Source organism: Cuculus canorus, chromosome 7 (assembly GCF_017976375.1).
Source record: "Cuculus canorus isolate bCucCan1 chromosome 7, bCucCan1.pri, whole genome shotgun sequence".
Lineage (NCBI taxonomy): Eukaryota > Metazoa > Chordata > Aves > Cuculiformes > Cuculidae > Cuculus > Cuculus canorus.
The window spans coordinates 36,992,462-37,011,999 of record NC_071407.1 but is presented as its reverse complement, the minus strand read 5'-3'; the positions used below and the strand labels follow the sequence as shown (position 1 = coordinate 37,011,999).

Sequence of the window (19,538 nt, the reverse complement as noted above, 5' to 3'; positions counted from 1 at the left end):
TTTCTATAAACAACATAGCGTTTCGCTGTTATCTCAGCTAACGACAGGGCATATACCACCTCCGACAAGAGTAGATCAGGCCCTATACATTTCTTCATGCTCACGAGCTCTCTGCTTTGTTTTACATTCTGCTTCTACAGTTTTTTTTCCCCCTTCTGGAAAACAAAATATGCTGATTACACAGTCCTCCAAAAAAGCACACAGCTGTTGCCAATCACCAAACAAAACAGCCTTTTAAAATTAAAGCCCTGGGTATTTTCCCATGGCAAGTACAAAATAACGAAAGTGAAGAGACGAGAGTTACAGCTCTCTGGTTGAAAAGGCCGTTCTTTGGTCTGCAGCTCTGTAAAATCTTAATTGGAATAACAGTTGGTACAAATGTGGTCTCACAGTACTCTCCTTGTGCTGACAGGCTGTTAGCAGCCAGGATATATCCTGCCAGAGGTCAAAGGTGTGGAAAAACAAACACAGCAGCAATTTTAGAAGATGAAGAGGAGATAAGGATTTGTTAAGGCATTTTTCCAACGTGGAAAAACGACCCAGCTCTCTCCACAGTGTGTACCCGCTTACTCCAGTCACTCCTTACAAGCTATTTCCTTTGTGGGGAGAAAGAAAAAGCCACTTACTTTAGACAACTGGCTTGTAGTTACTCGAACGGGAAGAATGACAAATATGCCAGTACTTGACTTCTCTCACTGGTCTCATAACTTGAAAGAAAATAGCGGGATTTTAGCTATAAACTCCTCATGTGAACTCACAAAGTCTCATTTCATATTAAAGAAAAAAAAAAAGAAAAAGTTTAAAGGCAAAATAAGCCCAACCCTGCAACAGCACCTAAAACTCTTTGAACACTCGGAAATAGGTACTTCTTTAAAACAATATGCATCTTAAATGGTGGGGATTATGTGCAAGGTCAGATCTTGCAGGAAATTTAACGCTATTTTTCCATACAAGGCAATTAAATTTACTTCCACGCTTCAAAGCCATTCAAAGTTTAGACATTTTATAACCCTCAGTCTTCTATGCAGTATCAACAGCAGCTTCCACAGACACTTCACGACAGTCAGAGCCACAGGTATCAGAGGTCTGCCACGGTCCTCGTGATCATTCCTCCTTGTTTCTAAAAGGCTTCCTAATACTCCTGAACCTACTGATCTCCAGCCACCTTAGGTGCTCCGTCAGAGCAGGAGGACAGACCCAGCACCACTGAACTGCAAAAAAAAACACAGGCTACCAAACAACTGAAGATTTCCTCTTCAGGAAATGTCCTCCTGGTGTTCCTACTTCTTGTGTAATGCTTGGTGGCTTGTCAGAACCAAAGGTTGGATGCCACTACTTCAAGAGTCACGGAGGCTCAGTGTGGACATGGCAAAAAAAGTCAATCCTTCTTTGCGTATTTTGGTACTTCCTGTTCTGCTTCCAGGTCCTCTCCATCTTAACCCCTGGTGCCACCACAAACGGTTATCTTGAACATCAACATGTCATCAAGATTGTGTCCCATTTTGATGAGGACAAGGACTTCTCAGCTACACACAAGCACTGCGTAAGCTACGTTTGTGGCTGCATGTAAAAAAGCATAAGAAAAGTAAACATTTAGGTATTAATGACCTCAAATAAATTAAAGCAGTCGTGCTTCCTCACTCGGTCTCACAGGTACATCCATCACAAACAGAGCAGGTCATCTGGATTGCATTTTCATAACCAGAACTACAGGTAAGCAACATGCATGGCTCCTGTTCTCCTATATTTAGGTGGCCATATCTTCCTTCCCATAGGGACGCTCAAATTAAAAGTGCTTATCAGCGCAGATACAGATTTATGCAAGCCCCCAGTGTGACCATCCACCACCAGAAGACATCGTGTCACCTCAACAGGTGTCCAAGTGTTTATCACCAGGCTTTGAAGTCTTCTCATCACAATAACGTGATGCCTCAAACAGAAGAAAGAATGCTCCCCAGAGCCACTCCAGCTTCTGAAGCTGTGAAAGAGTACCCTTTCCACCTCAGTAATTAAGGTCTGAAGCTACACGTTGCCTTAAATGTCGTGACTAGTATTAGAGTACCAACCACGGAAGGTCAACGCAGAACGCTCCCTCGGGCAGACAGCACAAACTACGCCCCACCTGAGACTACTGTGAGGAGTTTATGCAACAAGCAACTACAATTCAAGCCGGAAACCGTTAATTTAAGGCTTCGTCAGCCTTCCTACGTATTCCACTGGACGCGGCAGAGATTCCAAGCTCGTTCTACTGAAACTCAAAGCATTCCCTGAGCCTCAGCCGGCTCGATTCACACTTGGAGGGCACCAAGGGATAAACACATACACACACCCCTGGCAGAAAAATAAGCAGCTTTGGATGCAACACGTCGTCCTACAGTTTAATTGAGGAAATTAATTCTCTCAGGACACGAATGCCTTATCCCACCTGAGGCACCTGCAGCTATCACATGGCTCCCCCAGCCTCACCGCCCGCTCTCGGGGCAGCCACCCTCCACCCAGACACTTTTTGGGGTGATATTTCGTTCGAGGATTTGTGGTCCCCCTCCAGTTTCTCCCTGCCGCCCTTTCGAATCCGGAGCCGCTGCCGGTTCGCCTTAAAAGGGCAAAATACCAGCGGGGAGGCGGCGTCCCCCTCCTCCTTTCCCCCTCCCCCGAGCGGCGGTGCCGGGGGTCCCCGCGCCCGTTGCCAAGAGACGGAAGATGCTCCCGCATCCCCGGGCGGGGCAGCCCCGGCCCCGCCACCAAACCCCTCGCCCTGGAGATGCCGCGGTGACCCGCGACCCTCCCGCAACGTGGGACAACCCCCGCTCCCGGGACGGCTCCAGGATCCCCGCGGCCCCAGCGGTCCCCTTTAATTCAGCGAGGGCCGCAAAGGGAGGCGGATTTGCCCAGCGGGGAGGTCGCACACGACGCCGGCGCTCGGGCAGCGCATCACCTCGGTCTCCTCTTTCTCCCCCCCCCCCTCCCCTTAAGGAGTTCCGAACCAAAGTCATCGCGATTCATTGGCTGAGAAAAGGCACTACTGGGGGGGAGCGATCCCGCACCGGAGAGGGCTCCGTTTTCTCCGCTTAAGCCTCTGTCATCTGCCCGGGATGCGGCAAGTGAGCGAGCGGGGCAGAGCATCTCCGCGAGGTTCCCTGCGACTCGCCCTCCCCGCCGCCTCCCGCACACCTTGCACCGGCCCGGGACCCCGCAACCCGCCCCTGACACCGCCTTCCCCGCAATAAAAACCCCGTCCCCGCCGGGCGAGGGCGGCGAGAAGGCTGATGGGGACCCGACCGACAAGTTTCCCCTCCCGCAGCGGCGAAGCCTCCGGGACCTCGGTTCGCCCCGGCTCGGGGCTCGCTCCCAGCGCGCGTTCCTCCTCCTCCCCGAGCCCAGAGATCGCAGCTTTCCCACCCCGCGGGGCTGCCGGGAGGATGCGGGACCGGGGGCTCCCGGGGACGGAGGGAAAGAAGCCGGGGCGGGGAGCGAGGGGGGATGCGGGGAGAGGGATGGGGACAAGGACGAGGAGAGGGACCGGGGGATGCGGGGAGAGAGACGGGGGGGTGTGAGGAGAGAGACGGGGGATGCGGGCAGCGGGATGCGGGGAGAGGGACGGGGAGCGGGACCGGGGAGATGCGCGGAGAGGCGCGGGGAGAGAGAGACGGGAGGATGCGGGGAGAGGAACGCGGGATGGGGGGGGGAGGGATGCCGGGAGATGCACGGGGAACCCGGGAGGATGAGGGGAGAGGAACGGGGGGGTTCGAGAGAGGCACCGGGGTGCGAGGAGAGGAGGGATGCGGGGAGAGGCGCGGGGGATGCAGGGAGAGGGAACCGGAGGGATGCGGGAGGATCTGGGGAGAGGCGCGGGGGGATGCGGGGAGAGGGAACCGGGGGGACGCGGGGCGATCCGGGGAGAGGCACGGGGGGATGCGGGGAGAGCCGCGGGGCGCTCCCCGCGGGCGAAGCCCATCACCCCGCCGCTTACTGTGGGCTCTTGGGGTAGAAGGGGAGGGTGACGTGGCTGAGATCCTGGATGTCGAAGGCGGTGGGCTCGGCCGAGATCGCCTGCCGCTTGGTCCTCTGCTCGCCCTGCAAGGTGCCGGCGCTCTGCTGCTGCGCCTGCTGCGTGGCCGGCCGGATCACCGAGCGGTACTTGTCCAGCTCGTTCTGCAGCTTCTGGATCAGCTCGTCCTTCTGGTCCAACTCCAGCTCCAGCTCGTCGATGAGCGCATCTCGCTGCCGCAGCTCCTCGATCTTCTCCTGCAGCGCGTACTGGAGATCCCGCAAAGTGCCCATGGTCCCGCTCGCCTCTCCCGGCAGCAACTTTCCCCGCTCGGGGCCAACTTCGCCCCGGCCCGGGGGGGCCGCGCTCGCAGCCGGGCGGCTCGGGGCGGCGTCGGCTCCGCCTGCGTCGGGAGCGGCGGGAACGGCGCACACGCGGGGCGGGCGGGGGCTGCACCGCCCACTGACCCCCCGCGGCCCCCCCGCGGCCCCCCCCGGCCCCCGCAGCCCCCTCACAGCCCCTACAGCCCCCCGCAGCCCCCCACTGACCCCCTCAGCCCCCCACAGCCCCCTCACAGACAGCGAACGGGTCCAAACCCGCCAACTCCGTCCCGCTCTCGGGGTCCTCTCCCCTCCCGCCTCACCTCCCACCCACACAACTACTTTTTCCCACAAAACTTGCCCCGTTTGCCTTCTATTTACTTCTTTTCTCCTTTTTTTTCCCTTTTTTTTTTAACCAGCCGGGGTTTATCGTTTCTCCAGCATGGCTCCGGCTCAGCCCCGGCAAGCTCGGGGCTCCAAAACCCCAGGTTTTAATGTGGATATCAGCCCTGTATGCCTGGAAAAGCCTGGAGGCAGATAGAAGAAATAAGGAGGAATTTCTTCACCACGAGGGTGCTGAGGCACAGGTCGCCCAGGGCGGTGGTGGGAGCCCCATCCCTGACCTTCCAGTACCTGAAAGGGCTACAGGAAAGCTGCGGAGGGACTGTCTACAAAGGCACGGAGTGATAGAATGAGGGGAAATGGCTTTAAATTGCAGAGGGGAAGATTTAGACTGGACATAAGGAGGAATTTCTTCACCGTGAGGGTGGTGAGGCCCTGGCCCAGGTTGCCCAGGGAAGCTGTGGCTGCCCCATCCCTGGAGGTGTTCCAGGCCAGGTTGGATGGGCCTTGGGCACCTGATCCAGTGGGAGGTGTCCCTGCCCATGGCAGGGGGGTTGGAACTGAATGATCTTTAAGGTCCCTTCCAACTCAAACCATTCTATGATTCTATGACTTCAAAAATGGGAAACGGACTTTGTGCCCAGCCCCAAGACCCGCATACAAGTGTCAGCTTGTTTCTGCCGTACCAAACGCAATGGGGGCTTCCAGCACGACCCCTCGTGCACTGGGATTTCCTGCAGGACTGTGGCCACCACACACCGGTGCTCCCTGTGTGATACAGTCCATGGGTCTGCAGGACGAAAATAACAACATAAACCAATCAAGCAGCATCAGCTGAGAACCTCGGTCCTAACTGACTCTGTTTTGCAGGCGCAGTAGGGATAGCTATGCACAACGTACCAACACCAACCAGACAACATAGCTCCAGGGCAGAAAGAGGGATCTATGAGCAAGAAAATAGCAGGAGTGGGAGTTTCCCAATAAATGCAGAGCCTGGAGGGGTCAAGCTCCATGGCCCATTGAGGCACAGGTGCCTGCAATGACCTTCTGCAGCGCTGGGGCACAGACATCGTTATGTTTTCAGGGCAGCAAAAGCAGCTGCTTCAGTTCCGTCTCTGGGGAGGAGAGAGAGAGGGTACAGCCATGTGTAGGTGTTTTAGAGGTGGGTAATACCTACATGTTTGTATTGACTGTTAGCACCATGTCTAGATCTCCCATCCAGGCATTAGCTGGAGATGACAGACATCCAGACAGACACCGTATTTATGGGACTGAGCTTTTTTTTGGTTGGTTTTGCTTTGTTTTTTTTAACTGTTACATCCTGGCGCTTGGCTGAGTCCAAAGTTCTAGCTTTCAACCTGCAGATGGTCTTTATAAAATAAGTTGGGGAAGAAAAAAAGAAGCAATGAGGAGTTACAACTGCTCCCTGCTCAGCACTGTTGTTTGAAATGGCCTGGCCTCTGTTCGTAAGCGTGAGGCTTGGCAGGTTCAACATAAGTGATACCGCCTGTGTTTTTGGAGATGCATATTAAAAAGAAATTGTGTTATGTAAAATGCTTCTCTTTTCAGTCCCCTTGATACATATGTGCCAAGCACAAAAGCAAAGTCCCCTGGTTGTTTTCATGGGTTGCCAAAGTGAATTAAGTTCAGAGAGCATTTTTTACTATATTCCCTCCATTTCAATCTTGCAGAACTCACTAGGAAAAAAATACCAAATATCTTCTGATCATTTCCAGTTTAAAGAAGACTGGCGTTAAATAGATGCGCTCCTGCTGCCTACAAACTAGAAATCAATGAGAAATAAAGTATTTTAATAGCGTTCAGCCAACATGCTTAAAAGTTTTATTGCTTTCCTCCCTACAGAAGTGATACCAACTTCTGAACAAGAGAAACGGCGACATGGTTAACTGAAGCCCAGCAGGCTTCAAAAGAATAACAGCCCCGGGGGGAAAACTTGTGCATAATTTCTCAACGACAAGCAGTAAAGCCACATTACTTGGTTTCAATTAGAGGTGCACAGCCTGGGACTAAGGCAACAGTACCTAAATCAAAAAGGATCTGGGGAAAAATGTGAAAAATTACGGGAAATAGAAACGGCAAGGAATTTAGCCAGGCATATCTAAAGAAAATATTTATTCACAGGTGGAAAGTACATTTTCATAAGACCTACGAGGCCTAAGGAGAGATTTTTATGGTTCCATTTTAGATCTAGGTCTCCAATCAGCAGCTGTGAAGTCTAAGGCTGGTCTTCCCTGATTTAAGGATGAGGCCAAAGTAGCTCAAAGGGCTTCAAACCTGACAGCCAAGTTCTGCCAAAGGAAGGCAGCCGGCAGTTGCCTATTTTCAGCTATTCACTGCTCTCCCAGAGAAACCATCGTCGGGTGAGTGCAGATCTCCTCCCTGTGGTTAGTCCTTCAGGCTTTTGTGATGCTGGCTGGTGTGTAACCTCAGGGATCCCAGCGTACCAGCCCACTCCGATAAAAATAAATCCTCCAATCCCATTCCTTTCAGCTTAAAGTTCCCAATAATAAAAAAAAAAATCTCAGACACAGCAGTTGCTTTGTCTTCTTGGAAGGAAACGGCTTCAGGAAGAAGAACGGTAGGAATGCACCAGCTGACCTGGGTTTCAGGAGAACTGGGCAAAGCTCCTTGTGGTTTGTTAAGGGAGCCTTTGGTTATGGTTGTCTCTAAGCTTTTTTCTTATCCACGCCGTGCCTGGGTGTCAAGGAAGCAGGAAACTAAAAGAAAAAGAGAGTATCTACAGATGGCATCCTTTCTGCCCCAAAACACCGCATGCTGGGGCTTGCTGAAGCGAAACAGGGGTGTTTCTTCTCTTCAAACAGGCTCTGATAGATTCACAATGTTTCTTTTCTGCACAGCTCCTAGGCTTTAAGAGTTTTTGCTTCTAAACCTTTCAAGTATCATCTGTCACCAAATGCACCCACTCAGCTGCCATCTCCCAAGCTAAAAACATATTTGAAAGCTCTCTATTCTACAAACACCTCCCTGGGCTCGCCCATCAAAGCTCAGGTAGCAAGTGGGATCGCTGACAGGCAAATGTCACCTTGCTGCAGCCGGCCAGAAGCTGTAGATGCATCCCTGAGTATGTATATACATAAACATTTTCCTTCTCCTGGAAGCATATTTTTTCCCCTGCCTAATCCCCTCCAATTCCTTACTCTTTTCCCAAAATATCTACAGGAGCAGATCAGCCAGTGCTAGAAAGCCAAACCACTTGGATTATGCAATGCATTTCTCCACTGGTCAGGCCTTTGTGCCAATTCGGGAAGGTGTGTGACCCACACGACTCTCCCTGCCGATGGTACCCAGCCAGCTGCAAAGCCAAATGCATTCCCTATGTGCATATTCACAGCAACATCTTTACCATGTTAAGAAGTAAAGACTAAAAATACAGGAAGAGCTAGAGGAAAGCAGCACGTATAGGAGCTGAACTCTTGGAAAAAGCATGCTATAAGCAACCGAAGTTGCAGGTTACGCTGGAAAGTCACCAGGTCTCATCCGTGGGAATCTAGTCCTATTCCACTGCGCACCCAAAAGTCACAGCAGTCCCTGAGGCAGAGGAAGGAGTGCCACCTGCTGAAACACAAACACATCTGACTCCTCTGTAGAGCACATCTGACCATTCTTCTTGCCTTTTGCCCAAAACAGCATGCCTCTGGTAGCCCCTTCTGGGGCCACGGTGCAACTGGAAAATAATTCAGCCTCTAAGGATGGGGATGAGACTGGAATTAACTGTGTCGAAGCAGCCTTGCCAAAACCAAGGAGCAGGAATTGGCAGCATTTGGGGAGTTGCTTCAACTCCATTTAACTCGGACAATAAGTCTTACTGGCTTGTGACGCTGGACATTCCCTCTTATTTTAGTTCTTTCTGGAGCCTCTAAAAATGAAGCTGAAACCCATTGTTCCTCTTCACCAAAATGATGGAGATATCCAGGGTTGGGCACTCATGCAGTGAGTGTTTTCTTTTAAACCCCATTAATTCCTGAGTGCTAAAAGTCAAATCAACATTGCAAGTGGATTATCTCAAGAATTTTCCTTTAGTATGTAGATTCTTTCCATGATCAGTAAGAAACACCGAGGAGTAGCTGTTGTAAAGTGTGCAACAGCCTCAGCCTGCCCTAGGAGATCCTCCCAGGATGAGGATCATTTGGAGTAGAGAATAGGAGAAAAATAATACCAAATGTTACCAAAAATCACTCACTGCAAAGACAAGAAAAAAAAGGTCTGCTGTGCTACAATTGATAATATACTTAGCTTTTTGTATTGCATTAGGGGCACAAAAATGAATGCTCATGTCATGAAAGGCAAAAGGATGAGACGCGATTGTAGAATAGCATGGAATTATCATATAATATGGTGATTTCAAGCCCTCCTTCCCTCGTGTGCACAGATGTATGTGCCAGAATCAGATTTAAGAGTCAAGTTTCCTGTTCTTTTTCGTGGGTCCATTGCCTGGAAAAATAGATGGCACAAAGGACCTAACACACTGGCAAGGTGAGAGATAACCCTCCCCTCATCATTTTTGCAGGCTGGAGGAAAGCCTGTATCTGTGGTTCCTTCTGGGTGGACTGAAGAGCTGAAAGAGCAGACAAGTATCAGTCAGTCATCTTTACGGGAAGAGCATGTGTTTTATATAAAAATGGCACAATAAATTATTCTCAATATCCAGAAGCTGAATACACATTTGACAAGCCAAAGTTGCGGCTATTTCCTTCTGTTAGAGTAACCAAAACAGTCCTTCTGACTTCTTTTCCCCACCAACAAGACCCTATTCACTACAGCCCTGCCTATGTATCTACAGAAAACACAGATCCTCTGCCCTCCAAAAAGCATCTGACACACTTTAGCTGAAAGATGTCTTTCTAAGCCAGGCTTTTTCTCCCATAATGGCATGAAAAGCTGGATTTTCAACAGCTAACCCCGTCAGATGGCTGTGTGTGATGGCTGTGGGTCTCTGCGTCCCTTTGCTTCAGTGCTGGCTCCGCTCCTCCCCGAGTCCCTGCAGGGCAGGAGGGGATGCTATGGGCTTCCTGGTAGCACCTTCTCATACTCTCAGCCTAAATGAAATCTTTGGGGTTGGGCTTTCTCTGAGACGGAGTAAGCACATTTTCTGTGTGCCCCTAGATAGGAGCTGCAAATAGCAGCAGATCTTCAGACAGGTCAAACGTGGGAACCACCATCCCCGATTCCAATCTCTCCTGTCCTCAAGTGACTAGTTGATTTTTTTCCCACCTGACAGAAAGGCATGGACTGCCTGGCAAGGTTAAACATGAGCAAAGCTTAGACACATCTTCCTGTGGGCTGAATTAAGTCAGAAGGAGCTTCAAAATTATCCAGCTGCCTTAAGAAGTCTCTTTAGGCTCATGTTAAGCAGCAACATGCTCTTAAAACTGCCAACATAAATACTTAGCGCTGCTATCCACTGACTATGCCCGATTTTCTTAGCAGTCCCAGGGCACAGACAGTGTAGAGCAAAAGCAGCATTTAGACAAGGAGATCCCTGGAAATGTAATTTTCTTCTGTTCTCAGCCTTAAGCTACCAAAAAAATGAACCTAGAGACCAATTAAACTAAATGTAAGGATGCAGATCGAGTCTTGTAGCCAGGAGATACAGAATATAATGGAGATAAAGTTTATAGAAACTATCAGCTCAGTTCATATAGTTAAAAAAGCAGATTCATTCTGGTTCTCACGCACATATCCATGAGCCTGGAAGAAGCTGATACATTTGATGGAAATTGGAAGCCATGTGTTGGATCTGAGGCCACTGATTTTCAAGGAGATATGGCTGGGAGACCAGGCCAGTTTTCTTGCACTTCCTGCCAACTGGAGTTTAACCACTTGGGACAGCCCATGTTCAGTGATCCTTTTATCTTCACAATTCCTCCTCCCACTGTATGATATCTCAGTGTTACGGTGAAGGGGTGGAAGAGCTTGGCGACTCATCTGTCACCTAGCCCACGCACCATGGGGCTACTGCCCGAGGATGAAAACAGCCCACCATCATCACAGGGACAACATCCTAATGCCAAAAATCTCTGCAATTTATTCAGTCTTTGAATTATCAACACGCACAGGCTACCAAAAGTCTCCCAAACCTCACTTTCCAGAGGCAAGACCATTAAGAAAGCCATTGACACAGCCATAAACCCTACAGCTGCCTAACACACGCAATGCGTCACCTTTGTATTGTGTTGGTTAGGAGAGGTACTTGGGCAGAATATAACTCTGACCTTACCACGCTGCGTGGTCCAGGCAATCAGGAACTCAGCGGAGTGTCAGGACATCTGGGGTCAAATCCCAGCTTTCTGTCTTTGTTTCTGACTTTGTCCGCTCCTGGTAATCTTTTCTGTGTGAGATCGTCCCTTTGCCTGCCTTTCTATGGGACTCTGACTAGCAGCAGCAGCTTCTAGGGGCATGCTTTGGAGTAATGATTCTCACATCAATATTCAGCAATACACTGGGAAAAACCTGTGTTGACCAAAAGTGAGGTTTGTCTTGTGAGCCTGTTCGCAATACAACACTACACAAACACAACTAAACTCATGAGCTGTTACCATGCAGTTACATCTTTTCCCATCTCCACCCTCAGTTGCCTTCTGCAACTTGCTGTTTTTTTCAGTCACAGTTCTCTAGTTACAAGAAGCGGAAAGCAAAGTACTTACAAAGGTATGAACAGCAAGAGACTTGGTTTTCCCCAAAATTATTTTAATTGATGGCAGCTCATTTCTACAGCCTGATTTTGAAGGTGCTTGATGCCATTTCTTAACTTACTGCGTTTAATGGTGACAAACCACTTGCCGGCCCTGAATGTTTGCAATTCCGGGTGCTCCCTCTCATTGCCCTTTTGGATCCTGCAGTGTTTCTTATCTCTCCTTGCCAGTAATGCACCACTCACCTACCGTAATTACCTAAGTCTGTCGGGCCGATTTATCCAACCTTCAAAACAATTCATTTATATTTGAAATTGGATTAGAAATAAAAACCTATTCCTCTACCACCGATATGAAAATACGCAGTGTGTCACCATTATTTTATAATGAATGCATCATGAACAAGTGCACCATCTCTTTATGTAATCAAATTAATTCCTTTACTTATTAAAAGTCATTATTTTCCTGTTCCAGGTATTTACAATAATAAGCACGAACCATAGATTGTAAATCTTCTACATGCCTGAACAACAGGTTGGGGTTTTTTTTAAAGATAAATATAATTTGCACTAAAAGTTGCATTCCTTTTTAGAAACATTAATGCTGGAATTTGTTCTGAGGTCTTCGTCTGACATGTGCATGCCCTGATCAAATATGAACATTTTACTGAAATACAAGGTTTTTACTTTACTATCTAGAAGTGTTTATGTCCATGATTATAGCAACACTAAACCTTCTCTTGATCAAAAAATTTACAGAAAAGGTTTGTACTCAAAGTTGATCCTCAGGATCATTTAAATTTCAGAATAAACAACTGTGTCTCACAGAGGACCCAGCTCATTAAAGTACCAAGGAAATATCCATGAAACATCCAGGCACAATCTGCAAACAGGGGCTCACATCGGGTTTCACAGTGCTCCACTGATTTCTACAGCTATTTCCTATTTATGCTTGGGGAAACTTCTTCAAGTTGGGTTCTTTTCGTGTGTAAAAATGTTTATGCTCACAGTTTTCTCTTTGTCAGTGTTTGCTTGAACTGATCTCTCTACTCATCAGAGCATTAAAGACCATTGTTCGCCTCATTTCCTAAGCATTGCCAACATCTTTCGACTGACTGCCCTGATGCATTGGGTCAGTCGGGGATGGGAAGCACTTTTGTTCAAAGCTTTGCACAATTTCTGCTCCGAATTAGCAGCCAACTCCCTGAACAAGGTGCAGGGTTCCCTGTACGCCCTCATTGCATGGCCACTAGCCCATCTTGGAAGAGCATATGAAACCACCGTTCCTCCGCAGACACGAGCAAGTCAAGCTCTGCAAACCCTGGGCTGTGGTGACTTTTCTTACTCCATCTCCAGCTCATTTTGCTCTGAACCCAAATCCTCTCTATTGCATACAAAAAACATGCACAGAAACATGCTGTGAAGGTTCACCTAAACTGTTCTCCACCATAAAACATGCTGGGAAGGTTTGCTCTTGCACATCTTCCCCAACACCTCCCAATCTTTCATCTGGGTGGAGAACTGCGCCAATTTCACTGGTGGGGTATCATATTGACTCCTGGGCGCTTCCTCAAAGCCAGGAGGAGAAATCCTTTGCAAATGATGATGCTGCAAAGGCAACATGCACTTTGGGACTACTTCTCTCTGCTCTAAAAAGAGAAACATTTCTAGGTTGGTCAGGACCTTTATAGGCTACTTCTCTGCAAGAACTATTTCTATTGAGGCTTTCTATTGTCTCTGCTTTTCACTGAGCAGCTTGGCCCAAATTTCTTCAAACCCTTATTTACGCAATACATATACGCAAAGCTCAGTGTACAAACTCAACTTCAAAGCATCTGACATGCTGTGAAAGTCTTATGTTGTTAGAATAAGAAGGATCGATACTGATACACTGCATAAAACCCTGCATTGTGGCAGAGAGGAAGGCAATGTATTTTATACTTCTGCTCCCTGGAACACAAGTGCAAATTCACAACCTGCTTCAAAAATCTCCCTGCTCCTTTCCAAATAAACAACTGATAATTTGGGCTTTTTTTAAACCTACTCTTTTCCTTTTTCTGTTTTCCTTAAAAGCCACAACTATCAGCAAAACAACTCATATCAGCTCATGATTCTGTGATTATGTAGCGTTAAGGCTGTGTGCCACCTCCCTGCGCAGTGGGTGTTTGGCCCCCACTCTGTTCCCTTACATGGCCTGCAGCTCTGGCAGGCACAGCATTCTCCACATTCTTCTTTTTTTCCCTGCTTTTTAATTCACATTTCTTTTAGGAGGAGAAAACACTAAACACAAGGAGTAATGCCGCCCTCTACTGCTCTGCTCGACAATGTTGAGGTGCACGGCTGCAAACTACCAAATACTTGTTGAGTCACCACAACCACAAAAAAAACTGCCAAAATAGTAAAAAACCCTCAAAACTCAAAAAAAAAACCAAAACTCAGTCAAAAGGCAATATAGAAACAAAACTATGCACAGAAACAAAAATATGCATGCATTAGGGGGAAAAAAAAAGAGAGCATGGGAGTCCAGGGTGTTGCTCAAAGCTTTACGTTCCCATCAATGTTAATATATTCTATATCCCAGCAAGAGCATAGCATAAATACCGCAAGTTTTTATTGATTTAGCTGCCACAACTCTAAAAAAGTGATTGTGTGTCATATTAAGAGGCACATTTATATAAAAGTGGGCATTTCTAAAACCACAGCAATGTCTCTCTAAATGTCCCTTAAAGCATCACCCTCACAGCCTTCTTTCTCCTCAATATTCAGTTTATTAATAAGCAAGCTGTCAGAGACAGAGTAACTCTACCTGCAAGTCCTAGCAGACCAGACATCACATTTTAAGTGATTTATTAGTTTATTTTTACCATATCTGTATGTGTTCCTCCTAAAGAGATGTGAAAGATAAACTAATTTGTTGATAGTTTGAATCAATTATGTGATTCGGTAATAGATCTTACACGGGAGCCATTAGGAGATCATCGATTCACACCGATTCCTGGCTTCTGGCTCAACACTCAGTACGTGCTGCCACTGCAATAACATGGAGCAACTCCAAGCACACACGTAAACGTCAGAACACACAAACCTAAAAGCCTCTTTTAGTATTAATGACCAACTGAATGACTAATCTGAAAGAGAAAGATATTTCATTTTCACTGTATATGTGTATACATTCTGTATTTAGTCTCATTTCTGTAGATTTTAAATTATTCCATTTTCAAAAGTCCGAAGCTTTTCACATTCCATTTATATTCCCTAGTAATCGCTCAGAAGTCAATACAATTAAAATAGCTCATGCTAATACCACCACACCTACAAACTATCACTGCAACTGCAATTAACTCATCGCCTCAAAAAAAAACCTATCCCAAGCTCCTCAGATGTACAAAGTTAAACTTCACAAGGAAATTCTTATTTAAAAAAAACATTAATGGAATTTCCAGATGAAATTGGTATTGATTGTGCAACAGAACAGCAAATGCTGAGCACAGAGGTCTAAATTATGGGGAAAGAATTGATACAGGAGCCTGGCTAGAATGGAAGATTTAAATTGATGTCCTTTTCTCCTCAAGCTTGTATGTATTTTTGTAGGAAAGACTATGGATATTGGGTAAATAATGTTTTTAAAAGGTAAATCAAACCCAAACAGATTAGGAGATTCAGGGAAATAATTTTATCCTTAGGCTGAAACAGTACAGTACCCAATTCTTTCGTGGCAAAGCAAAGTCAGCTGAGAGTCTTGCTGAGAATAAGTTAAAGTATGTCCAGCTTACATTATACAAAGAGGTAAAACTTTCTAATAGCTCAGCTAATGATCCTGGAAGAGAGGCGCATTATTTTGACACTAAGCCACAAAATATATTTGTGATATCTATAAGAAATAAGCCACAAAATATCTACCAGGAGATGAAGTGGGAGATGTGCACCTTATGTCTGATATTCAGCCTAGGAATATGCAAAATTCTGCAATTTGTGCTTTTTCAAAAGCATAATTATCTACCATAATCATTTCCTGTTCAAAGATTCCTACAACTTGAGCTGGATTTGAAATATCAGTGAGTTATAAAACATCCCCTCAAACCTGCAAGCACAAGGGCAGTGCAAACTGCACCAATCATCTCCACTTTGCAGCACAACCCTCTTCTCACAATATTCTTACACATTAATCAATGGAAATGAGTCCATTTCTCACCTGTTGCTTCTTCTCTTACTTTAATTCAGAGCCATTCTTTGCAATTACCCCAAATATGCAAATAAAATCTGCATATCGATACATCCTATTAAAAAAAAATCATCAAAATCAATAAAGATGAAGCAGGTTTTGAGATTCCCAGTAGACAATTCACTTCACCTAGATAATTCCTTTTGAGAGGGGAAACTTGGAGCAGAGGTAAATGCTAAACCTTTACATTCCATCTTGAGAAATGAAAAAGATTTCTTATATTTCTCCCTCATTAACCCTTTCTAGCAGGGTTCTTCCAAGTCCATAACAAACTGTCCATTTAAATTCAATACTAAATAAAGAATTACTTTCACAGAGAAAAGCAATGCTTTTTAACAAAACAGGGGCAGAAGGAAAACATGAATCCTCCGAGAGGTTTTCCTTTAGACTTACTGCAATGTCCTTCAAGCAATCAGGATGGCAGATGCCTCCTCATGTAAATAAGGAGGTTTAGGCCATTTTCAGCACAATGCCTTTAGGAATAACAAAAAAAATAAGAGAACCAAATCTGAATATATCCACTTATAAGAGTCAGAGAGGGTGTATTTCCATATGAAGGGTATATTGTATATCAATTATCTATCTACGAAGCAACCAGTTCCAACTTCTGGAAGAAAAGACCCATTTTCCTGAGGCTAGGTGCTATTCATCCACTGGAGAGTGTAATGCAGATAGAGAATCTGGACGATGACCATTGCCAGTCCTAATATCTCAGTCGACACCAATTAGTTGAACCTAAAGCTTTGAACTAATGCAATACTTTTCCCTTAGTAACTGCTAAATACCTTTTTGCCTTTTACTGGCAGATCCTTTTACTGTACACTCGGGTTTTACTGCCCTTCGAATGCCAAGCTACGTGTTTGCAAAACTAGACCTTCGATTTGTATGTCATTCCTAGGCCGCCTTCAGGATGCTAATTCGTTTAAAAATATATACACTTGATATTTATCTTTTTATACTTGATATTTTTAATACTTGATATTTTTTTCTCCCCAACTCTCTACCTCTTCAGCGACAGATAGCAAAGAAATAGTAGAAATGTGCAGAGACTGGAGCAGAACGTTTAGACAACAGCATCCTGCATTGAATTACGAACAGTTTTCAGCAACATCAAGTTCTTGCAGAGGACAGTGATTAAAGCTTTAAAAAAACGTGCCTGGTTTCCCCTTGAAGGAAAGGAGGGTCATTTGATCATTCAAACCACATCATTTAACCTGTTCTTTTAACTATAGCTTTAGTTTATTTCTATTTAGGCTTAGCTCATTTCTGTTGCTAAAAAACACAAAGCAGCCTAAAACATGAACTAATTGCTGCTCCTGCTAGCTGCATGGGTTAATTAACATAATTACTCATTTGTATCCTGATCAGCTTGCTGAATCCATGTACTGTATTTCCAGCTTGAATAATTTAACAGGTATTAATTATTTATACCTTATAGCTCTTTCAAAGGAGTTGTTTGGAGTCAATGCCAGTTATTAGACCTGGCAGACAAGGCCAAATGCTGCCCCACGAGAGCCAGCTCCACCATCAGGCCCACATTTATCCCAGGGATTACAGAAGGGAAATAGGAAGAGTTGCATTTAGCTACCAAAAAGCATCGTGCATCAAACCTCCCTACGTCCAACGCTTGATTTATAGACACTGCCAATGAGTTCAAAGGAAACTGTAAAAATGCATCTCCCTGCTAAGCCCTTTTTTCTTTTGACTAGTCAATATAATGCATTTTAAGGGGCAAGGCTGCAAGCAGGCAGACACCCTTCCCCCATAAGCTTTGCCGTCATCTTCTTTTCCAGTAATCAAAGTGCTGGTTTCTAGCTAGGAAAAGACCATACAGCCACGAAATGGTCATCAAAACATCCAAAAAAGGGGCAGGGGCAGAGGGGTGCCTGCTGAACATCCGCCACCCATAGCTTTACCTATGCCTGTCCTACCAGCTGCCCTCTGCAAGCTGCCAAGAAAGCCAAGGCCATCTCCTGCTAGGAAGAACCTCTCCACCTTGCTCCTTTGCTTTGGTGGGAGCCTCAATGAAGAACCAGCTCCATGTGAACCCAGAGGTGATGTTGTGACCAGTATGTAAGTAGAAAACAACTAGCTAAATGGAGAAATAACAACTAGAGACCAATAACATCACGTATCTGTTGGTGGCTCAGGCTCAACTGCTATTCAGAGTGCTGACATCCCCACTGTGGGAAAGGCTACTCAGTGGCTGGAGACAGCATTGAAGAAGGCAAGCAAATACCAGAGAGCTGAGGAAAAAGATCTTTATTAAGGAAAGGACTCGATTTGTTTAGCTTATGGGAAAAAAAAAATATCAAGAGAAAATTTAATTATATTATGTAGATGATATAACGTAGATGAAGTGTTCAGTATTTAATGGCATCTGGAAGAAGCAAGGAAAGGTGTTACAAGAACTGGAAGACAGGTAAATTTGTATGAAAAATCAGGCAACTATTTTGAACATAAAGGGCAAATAACCACAGGAACAAATTTCCAAGCAAAGTGGTAGATCATGTACATCTCCACCTGCAACTTGAGGTCAGCAGCGCCACCTCAGCCACCTTCTCTTCTGCTCCACCAGTGAGCTCTATGATGCCCGGCACCACCCACGTTGAGCAGATTTATCTTATAAAAACCCCAAACCAACCAGCTTTTTCCTACCCAATTAACAAATCTTCCTCTTGCTGTCCATTCTGGGGCTGCTCACTGCTGTTGCTGGCGTGAAGACATCGCAGCCATCCATCCCCTCCATTTACAGCTGCTGCGAAGAGGCATGCCGACAGGAAAACATTTTGCACAGCTAAGCCCTGTGTGCCAGCATACAGGAGATGCTTCCTCCCACCTAACAGTTGTTTTTAGGGGTTTGGCAGCATCCACCCAGGAATCCTTACCCAGAGTTTAAACTATAAAAATACCAGTGTCTGAATAGTGCAGCCTTTCAACCTCCCCTTGTCCCGCTGGGCTACTGCAACCTCTGATTGCATCTGCAGAGCTCCTCGGAGGGCGGTGTGGTTACCCAGATGTACCCGAGGGCAGCGCTGGCTATGTACTTTACCTTATTCAAACCATCTGTTTAAAGATTTCTGGTCTATAACTCCTTTTACGAGAGCAGAGGGTGGGGAGGCAGACCTGAAAATGTTTCTTCATTCCCAGGAATGCTTGGGGTCTGTGCGGCCCTCCAGCTTTTCCCAGTGCAACGACCTCCCTTCATTCCCTGGCAACTGACGCATCATGGATTTTGATCATTTTTAACCACTTCCCAACATTAAGCTAAGGGTTGTCCTTAGCATTTTGCCTCCTTCACTGAGGGACACGTAACCTGAAGTCAAGGCTGCGAGACATGGGTCGGTCATTGCCTTAATCATGCAACATTTCCTGTCATGTGGAAGATAACACTGAAATAATCCATGTGTGTTTAATCTCAGCAATGAATGACTGCCTGATAACTTCAGCTGGCGTTTCAAAATGCTCCCATCCACTACCACAGCCTGGTGGGCACCCAGAGCCTCGCGTGGCCTCTTCTCATCAGTCACCCCTTCTGCGTGTGCATGGACAGAGGGGTTGATCACAGCACACCACTCAGATCCCCTTCGCTTTCACCAGGCAAGTGTCAACCTTCATACTGGATTAAATAACCACAGCAACAAGGGACGTACTGGAAAACCAGGCATTTCGTGACCACAATCAACTTTGTGATGTGATTTACGATCAAAGAGAGATAACACATTCTGGTTTTAATATTCAGTGTTACCCTAGCCTGATCCTGTTCAGCAGTGTAACATCCCTTATCGGAGTTGTTAAGCCAGCACTAAGAACACAGCCCAGCCGGACAGCCTCTAACGCACGCGATGCCCTCATCCTCCACAGCGACCTAAAGCCATGAATAATGCTGCTATGTGTCACACCTTGTGCTTACAAGCACTGCTGCCTATCATAAACTTACACGTGCTCTTTTCTTCCATGTCTCTTTTCCCTCCCGTAAGACTTCGTGGCCAG

At 46.4% G+C, this 19,538-nt stretch overlaps 1 protein-coding gene across 3 annotated transcripts in view; it reads right to left on the bottom strand.

Moving 5' to 3' along the window:
- Window positions 1-19,538, bottom strand: part of PRKG1 (protein kinase cGMP-dependent 1) — a 529,543-nt gene that overhangs the window by 488,696 nt on the left and 21,309 nt on the right. Inside the window, exon 1 of one of the 3 annotated variants that reach the window (XM_054071965.1) lies at window positions 3,971-4,391. The exons of 1 other annotated variant lie outside the window; for it this stretch is intronic. In XM_054071965.1, the coding sequence (XP_053927940.1) occupies window positions 3,971-4,281 (311 nt within the window). In that variant the 5' untranslated portion in view covers window positions 4,282-4,391. Of the gene's footprint in view, window positions 1-3,279; window positions 3,368-3,970; window positions 4,392-19,538 lie in introns of those variants that run through there. One more of the 3 variants, XM_054071967.1, reaches the window with a different exon arrangement.